The 11,256-nt window shown below is 46.3% G+C and overlaps 1 protein-coding gene across 1 annotated transcript in view; it reads right to left on the reverse strand.

Moving 5' to 3' along the window:
• Positions 1–5,488, reverse strand: part of PPP1R16B (protein phosphatase 1, regulatory subunit 16B) — a 72,874-nt gene extending 67,386 nt beyond the window's left edge. The window contains exon 1 of the mRNA XM_012652058.1: positions 5,212–5,488. Coding sequence (XP_012507512.1) covers positions 5,212–5,461 — 250 coding nt within the window. The 5' untranslated portion in view covers positions 5,462–5,488. The remainder of the gene's footprint in view (positions 1–5,211) is intronic.
• Between the last annotated feature and the right edge of the window lie 5,768 nt (positions 5,489–11,256).

Raw genomic sequence — 11,256 nt, forward strand, 5'->3', positions numbered from 1 at the left:
AAAAAAAAAAAAAAAGAAAAAGAAAAATATATTCGGTGGTTTCAAGGGAGGCTGGGCTACTGTAGCCCTAGAAGAAGTTATACCAGGGGATAAAGGGCTTTTCTGGGCACTTCCCCACCACCACCATCAAATAAAGGGCCCCAGAGGCCAGCAGAAATACCAGGCTCCATAAGGCCAAAAGAAACACAGATCACAAGGGAGTGGTTCTCTTGTTTTCTAGGGAAAACCCAAAGCAAGAGGTGCCAGGACTGCCTGGTGGTTAAAAGCATGGGCTTTGGACAATTGATCTGCATTTGAGTCCTGGGTCTGACACTTAAAACCTGTGAGACTGGCCAGACATGATGTCAAGCTTGTAATCCCAGCACTTTGGGAAGCCAAGGTGGGAGGATTGTTTGAGGCCAGCAGTTTGAGACCAGCCTGGGCAACACAGTGAGATCCCATCTCTACAAAAAAATTAAGAAACTATTAGCTAGGTGTGGTGGTGCGCACCTGCAGTCCTAGCTACTCAGGAGGCTGAGCCAGGAAGATCTCTTGAGCCCTGGAGTCCAAGGCTGCAGTGAGCTATAATTGGGTCACTGCACTCCAGTTTGGGTGACAGAGCAAGACTCTGTCTCTTAAAAATTTAAAAACAAAAACAAAAACCTGTGAGACCTTGGGAGGCGACTTAGCCTCCCCAAGCTTCAGATTCCTCATCTGTAAAACAGGGTTTGAGAATAGAACATGGTGCAGCCATCTGGGAAAACAGTTTAGCAGTTTCTTAAAAAGTTAAACATAAATTTACCATATGCCCCAGTCATTCCATTCCTAGGTAACTACCGAAGAGAAATGAAAACATGTGTCCACACAAAGACTTGCACACAAATTTGCTTAGCAGCATTAGTCATCATCATCAAAAATGGAAAGAAACCAAATGTTTATCAACCGGTGATGGATAGACAAAATGTGGTCAGTCCGTACACTGGAATACTACATGGCAATGAAAAGGGAGGACGCACTGGTACATGTTACAGCCTGGGCGAACCCTGAGAATAGTATTCTAGATGAAAGAAGCCAATCACAAAAGATCATATGTTGTATGACTCCATGTAAATAAAATGTCCAGAAAAGGTAAATACAGAGAGAGCCAGAAAGTAGATGAGTGGTCGCCTGGAGCTGGGGCTGCAGGTGGAAACCGGGACTCACTGCAAATGGGCAAGAGGCTTCTTTTGGGGGCTCTGGCAATGTTTTAAAACTAGATTGTAACGGATGCACAACTGTATAAATCTACTGAAAATCATTGCATTGTACACTTAAAATGAGCAAATTCTATGATATATAAATTAAATCCCAAGCTGTTTCTTAAAAATGGGGTTTGAGTTTCTAACCTCAGAGGATGAACTGAGAGAACACAAGTAAGGCAGGCTGCCTGGAGCAAAGTAAGCACCTAACAAACGATGATGATGACAATCAAAATATATAATCATAATAGATTATGTAAATGTAGAAAACAATAATTTATGCCACTTATAAAGTTCTTACCATACCACTTCAGTATTGATCAACGCAATTTAACACCCCCCCCGACCACTTTATGAGGCAGGTGTATTACCATCCTCATTTTTACAGATGGGGAAACTGAGGCACCAAGAAGTCAAGTGGCTTTCCCAAGATTGCGCAGCTAGGAAGTGGCAGAGCTGGGATTTGAATCCTGGAGGAGGAACTGCAGAGAACTTGCAGCCTCAAGGCCACGTGTGGCCCCCAGATCCCCAAGGGCGGCCCCTTGGCAGAATCCAAACTTCACAGAACAAATCCCTTTATTTTTGTTCTATAAAATTTGGCTTTGGTCAAAAGGCCACACTCAAGGATCCAAAAGGCCGCATGTGGCCCCAAGGCTGCAGGTTTCCCACCCTCTTAGCCATGACACTATGCTGCCTCTCAGTAAACAGCACTATGCCTGGAGTTGCCGCTCTACCTAGTGCTGGGGTCGGGGTACAGGAAGGCTCATAGACCGCTCCCCAGAGGAGCTCACACCGGGCCCAAACCTGAAGAGTTACAGGAGTTAGGGGAAGAGTGTTCCAGAAGGAGGGAACTGCACATGCAAAGGCGTGGAGGTCAGAGGACACAGGGCACATCGGGGCAGGCAGGAGGAGCTGAGGCAGTGAGGGTGGGGCTCGGGCAGGTCCGAGGGCACGGCCATTAGCCTAAAGGCAGTGCACGGCTGGAGGAGGAAATTCAGTGAGTTCCCAGCCTGCCTTCCTCTGGAAACAACTCACGTTCCCCAGGCAGGTGGGGGAGGCTGACTCAGAGGCTGCTGTGAGCTCAGGGGAGCGGGGGAGCTGCCACCCCACGCTCCCACCCCACTGTGAGCTAACACCCCGGCAGCCGCCCGGACACCAGCTCCACCAGCCAGCAGAAGCCGTTCCCAGCCAGCTGGGAGCAGCGGGCTCTGTCATGCTGCCAGGAGGCTTAGCGCAGCCCAGCAAGATCAAGGGCTGACTGATGGCAGCCTCACACCCCCACCCAAACCCAGCCACCTGTGGACCCCAGGGACACCTCTCCCCTGCCCCCCACAGCCCGCCACAGAGCACAGTGCTCTGGCCCCTCCACCCTCATTTGGCTGTCCCCAGAGGCGGAGGACCAGCCCACGGGGTCTAGCACTTTTCTCATTCAAATTTAATACCTTTCCATCCATCTCTTCCATTTTTCCACATCTGTTCTAGATAAGCATTTGCACATGTGCACAAAACATTGTGGCAAAAGCAAAACTAGTGGAAAAACCTACATCAATAAGAAACGAGATCAAAAATGTTAGTGAATCCATACTATGAAATACTACACAGCAGTTAAAAAGAATGACGCAGATCTGTTGCACACTGTGTATCTGGCATGAAAATATCTCCAAGATACACTGTTGGATAAAAAAAAGGAAATTACAGAATAACATACCCAGGATGTCATCGCTTATGTAAAATCTTTCTAAAAAAAAATGTTGACTCTATATTTCTCTATAGGTAAGTGAGAAAAATGACTGAAAGGAAACACATCAAACTAACAACAGTAATGAAGGAACGAAGGGAGGGAGGGGACTTTTTACTTTGTGCATGTTGCCTGTGTTTTACAAGAAGAACGTGATAGTGCATACCTGGGTTCTTAAAAACATTCAAGTCTGTAAAAAAAAAAAAAATGCGCACACACACAAAGAAAAAGTGTGTTAAAATTATCACTGGGTTAGTGTGCAGGGCTCAGGGTAAAACTGCCGCACCCTCTTGAGGGCAAGCATTCAAAACCCCATTTTACAGCTTAAAAAACTGGACTCAGAGAGGTGAAGCAAGCTGCTCAAGGTCACAGCAGGGCTGCAGGGCACTGCTCCCTGAGACTCCGAGTCCAGTGCTCTTTCTAAACCGGACACGTGGCAGCCACCGAGGGGTGGGGCCCGGGCAGGGGGCTGGGGAGGCAGCATCCCCCGGGGGGATGTTCTGAAGCAGCGCAACCTGCTCACAGGAGCCTCTGAAAGCCCCTCGGGGAGCGGGAGACGGGGCTCTGTCAGGGAAGAAGGGAGTAAACGGTGAGGGATGAGAGAAAGGCTGATGAACCGCCGCCCCCGGCAAAAATTAGACATCATGATGAGCCACCCACTGAGTGGGATGGGGCTGCCACGTCACTCGGCAAACCACACGTGGGAAGGAGCTTTGCAGGGCCGTGTCCCCGAGCAAGAGATTTCACGCCTCTCTCACGGGGGCTGCTCGCCCCCGGCTCTCAGCGGAGCTGCTTCCAGCAGCGCGGGGCCAGGCATGCTCCCCTGCTCACAACCTGGAGCCCTCTGTGAGCAGCGTGGGAACAGAATCGTGCTTCTCCGATGGTTCTAGAAACTGAAGAGCCAAGCGAATAAAACTCAACACCCTCTTGTGCTACCACCACTCTGTTCTTCCACTGGCTGCTTTAGTGCCAAGTGTCCCGAGGGCGAGTGGAGGGACCCAGGAAACACGGCTGGGCCTCCCCAGGGACAGCCAGGAAGGCTCAGTATAGGAGGATGGGACAGAGGCTGCACAAAGAGCAGGCACAACCCCCTCAAAACACGCCCAGAGAAGAGGCTTAGGTTAAACCGTGGATTCTCCGTCTATGTCACAATGGCAAGCAAACCCGCAAGGCTATGAGGGCAGTAACAAGAGCTTGGATGCTGGGGGTTCTAATCCTTCTCTGCCACTTTGGTCAAGGTTCTGAACCTTTCTCAGTCTCAGTTTCCCATCTGTAAAATGGGTGTCATTATACATGGCTCAGATCATGATATTTGGGTCATGGGACACATCATAATAACATAACCAAATAAAAGATAACAAGTACAGTGTATCCATAAAATCTGGAAATGTCAGATTATATAAATGTGTATGTATATGTGTTTGTTTATATTTATTTCTTCATTTACTTTATAGAGTGAAAATGTCCTAGACAACATTATGTATATTTGTCTATGTGTTCAGACGTTATGGGCATCCTAGATAATATAAACACGATGAAATAAAATATAGTAATAATATAATAAAATATATTAATGACCACTTAGCATGAGGGACCATGTCCAAGAACTTCACAGGGATTATCTAATTTAATGTTCACAGTAAGCCCTTATGAGCTCCATCTTACAGAGGTAGAAACTAAGTACAGAGAGCCAAAGGGGCTTGTCTACTTGTCAGGGTCACACAGGAGATGGACAAAGCCAGTTTTAGACCCAGGTAGTCTCACTTCAGAGTCTAGGCCCTTAAACATCCCTCTCCACCATTTATGCCTGCGGCGAAGGCTAAATAAGATGGGACCACATACAGACAGTGAGGTCTGGCCCAGAGAAGGGGCTTAAGAAATGCAAAACCCTATAAATATTGAGCTCTTGGAGAGGAGAAAGCAGATCCAACTTGTTCATCACCGTATCTACAATAGTCATGTGCAAGGAGTAGGCTGTCGGTAAATATTTGTGGGAGAGAAGGAAAATTATTATGGTCTTCAATAGCCAAAGGCTGGAATTTTTGTTTCCAAAATAAAAAAAAAAGTCTAAGATAAATTCATCAAAGCCTTTCAGGAACATCCACTTTCCGAGATGTGTGGGGCCACCCGAACTTGGAGAGGGTCTGCAAACTCGCTTTGTCCACACCGCTACGGCACGAACCTGCCATCCAGACCCTGAACAGGGGCTCTGAGGCCCGGGCAGCTACCAGCCGCCAGGGCACAGAAGGGGCCTACCTTCCTCGGCGTCGTTCCTCAGTGAGGCCTCCAGTAGGGCCACGCTGGCCTCGAAGGACACCTTCTTGCGGCGGCCGCCTGTGCTGCGCTTCCGCTCATGCTTGCGCTTGCGGTGCTGCAAGTCCTGCTCGTACTGCGCCCACTTCTTCAGCTGCTGGGCCCGGCGCTTCTGGGCAGCACGCAGCCGCTCCAGCGTGGGCACCTTCTCCAGCAGCTGCAGCTCCGTCAGCAGGTCCACGTGGCTGGCCATGGCCACCGCACTTCCCCGCGCCCTGGCTGGGGGCTAGCACGGCGCGCCACCGGCCAGGGGAGCGCAGGGGCTCCTGTAGGGCTGGGGCCTCATGGTGGCACCTGCAGCAGGAAGAGAGACACAGATGGACACACATGTCAGGCTGGAAAAGTCAGATCCGACTGTGTCACCCCGCCACCCCAGGTTCAAAACCCTTTCGAGGTTATCTTTCCATTGCTCCTCAGACAAAAGTGCAAATCCTTACAGGGGCCTTTAGTACCTGCAAGGTCTGGTTGTGTTGTCTAATGCAGCAATCTGTGGCCACATGTGGCTATTTGATTATTTTTTTTTTCTTGAGACAAGATTTTACTCTGTCACCCAGGCTACACTGCAGTGCTGTCATCATAGCTCACTGCAGCCTCAAACTCCTGGGCTCCAGCAATTCTCCTGCCTCAGCCTCCTGAGTAGCTGGGATTACAGGTGCATGCCACCAGGCCCAGCTAATTTTAAAAAAATTTTTTTAAAGGAGGGGTCTCGCTATGTTGCCCAGGCTGGTCTCAAACTTCTGGCCACAAGTGATCCTCCTGCCTCAGCTTCCCAAAGAGCTGGGTTTACAAGCATCAGCCACTGTGCCTGGCCACTATTTGAATTTAAATTAATTAAAATAAAATAAAGTAAAATAATTCAGTTCCTCAGCCACACTAGCCGCATTTCAAGTGCCACATGCTTCATACTGGACAGTGCAGATAGAGAACATTCCCACCATTGCAGAAAGTTCTATTGGACAGTGATGGCTGTGGGCCTCTCCAGCCACAGACAGCTAACAAGAACCATGCCCTTCCAGCTTTCTCACATACAGCCATTGCATTAATACTTCAAGGATTTTGCTATGTGGGTGCTGGAACCAGGAGGGACACAGGGGAGCTCAGAACATGATGGTGGCTGGAGAACAGAGAAAATGTGGAGACTTTATGAGCATCCAAATAGAAGTGAAGCCAAGCCCTCAGAAATATGAATACTGGACACTTCTGCTCAAGCCTCTTTTGGTCTGCTCATTATGGGATGCATGTTGCTACGGAGATGGGAGGGACAGGACTAGAAAGAGACCAGAGGATATATTTAGATCATTAAATATTAAATGTCCGATTTTGAATCAAAAGTGTAGTTTATTATATCTCAAACAAGAAGCAGTACAATTAATCAAAGTACGCGCCTAAACTATCGTTACGTTTTGCCATCTTAATGGTAGCTTGTTTACGCCAGCAGCGAAGAAGCCTGGAGAACGAGTGGCAATGAAATCACAAAAGGCATTTTCCACAACTTGTTGAGAATTGAATATTTTTCCTTGCAAGAAATGGTCCAAAGCCTGGAAGAAGTGGTAGTCAGTTGGTGCAAGGTCTGGTGAATATGGTGGATGACAGAGAGTTCCCAAGTCCAGCTTCTGTAGTTTGAGCAGCGATGTTTGTGCAACATGTGGTCGAGCATTGTCTTGCAAGAGGACTGGCCTGTCTCTATTGATCAATCTCAGCTCCTTCGTTACAAGCATCCTCATCATTTCATCCAATTGGTTGCAGCAGACATCCGTTGTCATGGATTGACCAGGTTTCGTGAAGCTGTAGTGGATAATACCACAGTGCTGGACCACCAAACAGACACCATTAGCTTTTCTTGATGAATATTTGGTTTTGGACTGTGTTTTGGCACTTCGTCTTTATCCAACCATTGTACCGAGTGCTGAATGCTTTCGATTGTCAAAAAGAATCTATTTTCATCACAGGTAATAATATGGTATAGAAATGGTTCACCTTTATGTCGTGACAGCAAAGAAAGGCAAGATTTAAGACGATTTTTCTTCTGATGCTCATTTAATTCATGCGGTACCCATCTATCCAGCTTCTTTACCTTGCCGATTTATTTCAAATGGTCCAATATTGTGGGAATAGTAACATTAAACCTTGCTGCTAATTCACACATAGATTGAGATGGATTCGCTTCCACTATAGCTTTCGGCTCATCGTTATCCACCTTGGTCTCAGGTCACCCACATGGCTCATTTTCAAGATTAAAATCACCAGAATGGAACTTCTCAAACCATCCACATATTGTGCATTCATTAGCCACATCCTTCCCAAACACCTGGTTATCTTTCAAGCTGTCTGCACTGCATTGGTTCCACTGCAGAACTCATATTTGAAAATAACATGAATTTTTGACTTACCCATGGTTTCACAAAAATTGCTCTACAAAAAACATTAGAAAGATAATCACAAGCCAAAACATGCGTTTGCAAGACTGAGGATGTACCTTCACAATAAAAATAAAACAAGAAATATCAAAGTGAAATGTCAGAGATATCAACTGTCCAACTTAGTACTTAAGGAAATCAGACATTTAATATACTGTCGCAGTGGTTCTCGACATGTGGTCTGGGAACCCTAAAGGGAATCCCTGAGACTCTTCCAAGAAGTCTACAAGGTCAAAACTATTTTCATAACTATACTAAGATACTAGTAACCTTTTCCACTCTCATTGTCTTGCAAGTAAGTATACATTGGTTTCCAAAGTTACATGACAGCTGATATTGTAACAGATTAAATGCAGAAATATATATAAGAACCCAGCTAGGAAGCCCCCAAAAAAAGAGATTTGCAAAATTTTAAAGTGCTGCTTTTCTCACTAAATTATTTTTTGTTTTCGAAAAGTTATTTTTTTATCAAAATGTTACATATTTTATGTAAATGTTGTATTTTTATAATAGTCTAATAAAAGTATGTTGTTATATTGCTATAAAATATCATGGGTTTATTGTTTTTTAAAGGAATTAATACTATTTTTTAATTTTTCACTATTCATTTACAATATGATAAAGATTGCCAGACATAATCCACATACACAAAAGCTCTTTAGGATCCTCGATTTAAGAGGATAAAAAGATCCTAAGACCAAAAAGTTTAAAAACTGCTGGACTACTAGGGGACCTAGAAAATCTTGGTTGAAGTTTCCTTCTTTGTATGACCTTAAAAAAGAAAAAAATAAATAACTACACCTCTTGCTCTCATGAGTCTCGGACAACATGAGGTCAACAAAATTTCAGTCTGAAGCCAGCTGGTCTTCATGTCACACGGACCCTATGGTTTCTCTGAGGGTCTCAGAGGGAAAGGGTCTTGGGACAATCACTTAAACCCCTCTACGCCCGTTTTCCCACTGCAAAATATTCTATCTACCTCCCAGAAGTTATGGGCAGGGTGTTCAAGGAATAAACAGACCCGGTCAAAAAAGTTAAACACCTAATAGCAAAGAGATCCAAGAAGAAGAGATGGGGAATGCAAATGCACTCCATGTGTCAGCCAACAGGCGAGGCTGTGGCAGGTTGTTAGGGGACAGGGACAGACTGGCAAGGGTCTACATCTGTGTAGTGTGGAAATGCTGCTGTCTCAAAGGGGGAAGGTTAGCTTGGGCTTCAGAAATCCTTGACTCTCCCGAGTGCCCTGTTTCACGCTGCCCCTCCAAACGTCCCTCCTCCGGAGGCTAAAGACCTCAGGGGCTCAGGTCGGGTCAGGCTGCTCTTCAGGCCTCTCCAGGCTCTGAGACAGGCCAGTAAACAGGCAGGATGTGGAAGGGGCTGGCTTGGCAATGCTCGAAGGGCAAAGATCCCAGGGTTCTGAGTGGGTCCGACCTCCACGTAAGCAAGCCAATGGCAAGGCTGTGCAGGAAACAAGCTCACTGGCTTTGGTTGCCTTTGGTTGGTTTTGACTTTTGTTTTGAATACCTTGCAAAGCATTTTAAATTAATTAATTAAACTTTATATTGTGAGATCATTGTAGGTTCATATGCAGTTGTAACAAATAATACAGAGAGATCTCATGTACCCAGTTTATCCTCACGGTAGCATCCTGAACACTACTGTACAGTATCACAGCCGGGAACCTAACATGGATACAATCTACCAACCTTATTCGGATTTCTCCAGTTTTACATGTGCTTATTTGGATGTATGTGTTTTGTTTGATGCAATTTTATGAATGTATCAGTCAAATACAGTTCCCTCCCCACAGGGATCCCCCATGAGCCCCTGTTACAGCCACACCCATCTCCTTCCCTAAGCACCCCTTCCAGCCCACTCCTGTCCCTGCCTTGGCAATTACTAATCTGTTCCACACCTCTAGAGTTTTCTCATTTCAAAATACGGTATGTAAATAGAATCAGATATCAGAGAACCTATGGGGATTGGCTTTTTTCACTCAGCGTCAATCCTGTGAGATTCATCCGAATTGCCGCGTGTGTCAACAGTTCATCCCCTTGTGTTGCTGAGCAATACTCCAGCTTATGGATGGCCCCGGTTTGTTTAACCATTCACCCACTGGAGAACACCTGGGTTGCTTCCAGTTTGGGGCTATTACATTCATCTGCAGGTTTTTGGTGTGAACATAAGTTTTTGTTTCTCAGGGGTAAATGCCCAAGAGTATAACTGATGGGTCATATGGTAATTTGCATGTTTAGTTTTAAAAGAAACTGCCAAACTTTTCTCCAGGGTGGCTGGCTGTACCAGTTTTCATTCCCTCCAGCAACGTATGAGTGATCCAGTTCTTCTGTGAGCATTTGGTGTTGTCACTGCTTTCTATTTTAGCCATTTAGATATTTTGGTGGCTTTTTTGGAAGTGAGGAGTTCAAGGGAGTTGAATTCACCACCACACAGTATCATCATGACGGTCAGAGCTCGCTGGGAGCCAGCCGACTCTGCTTCCTCACGTGAGCAAACATTTAACACCTGATCTGTGACAGCCCCGATTCAGAGAAGGATCAGGGACCAGCTCTGCCTTCTAGGAAATCCCTGTCTGTCTGTCAACCTAGCTATAAATCCTTTTAATCCTCCCAACAACCTAATGAAATAGGTACTATCATAATGCCCATTTTCCAGATAAGAAAATTGAAGCGCAGAGGGATTAATTGAAGCTAGAAAATGAAAGAGCCAGTGTGCCTGGGGTTATTACGGAAGGCTCTCCAGAGTGAGGAACAGCTGATTTGAATGTCCAAGGATGAGCAGGAGGTGGCCAGGTGAGAGAGAGTCTGGCAATGTTCAAAGGCATGCAGAGAGGCTGGCCACAAAGCAGGGAATTCTAGAAGCCAACACACACACACATGGCCTGGAGAGGACATGGCTGCCCAGCTCACAGGGAACAAAGAAGTCCTGGGGGCCGTGACGAGCCACTTGTGGCTGTGGGCCACACTTAACCGGAAAGCCCCCTGTCGTCCACATCACATTGGCTTGTTTGGCTAATATGTTTTACAACATTTTAATTCATTGCCAGCATCTCAAACTTTGAGGTTTTTTTAATCCAACATCAGATTTCCCACTTTTCTTAGAACATCTCAGCATCTGGCCATGCTGGGCTCACTGGCAGCCATCAACAGGTGCAGAGCAGGGCTGTCTCCTTTAGAGAGGGCACTTACACTCTCACTTACCACAGTCACCCAATACCCACCCCTCCTTTATTAATTGACACCACTTACTGCTCCCATGGTCATCTGAATTTGCAAGCCCTGTCTTGAGCAGAATGAGACCGCTGTCTCCCAATATCCAGAGCTCCAATCTGCACAAGAAAGGGAAGACAGTCCGTGAGTCTCCCCAGCACAGAGCACGACCAACATACAGAGAAGCAGCTGTGTGCACACAAAGAATGGACGCTTGCCCTCCAGAGCTGCCCAACAAGCAATTGAACAGAAGTGCTCATGGTTGGTGGCTGTCTCAGGACGTGGCAAGTTCCCCATCACTTATTGGAGGATAAAATTTCCACTGGTGTCAGACTGGCCTACAT

The sequence above is a fragment of the Propithecus coquereli genome, unplaced genomic scaffold (assembly GCF_000956105.1).
Source record: "Propithecus coquereli isolate 6110/MARCELLA unplaced genomic scaffold, Pcoq_1.0 Scaffold378, whole genome shotgun sequence".
Classification (NCBI taxonomy): Eukaryota; Metazoa; Chordata; class Mammalia; order Primates; family Indriidae; genus Propithecus; species Propithecus coquereli.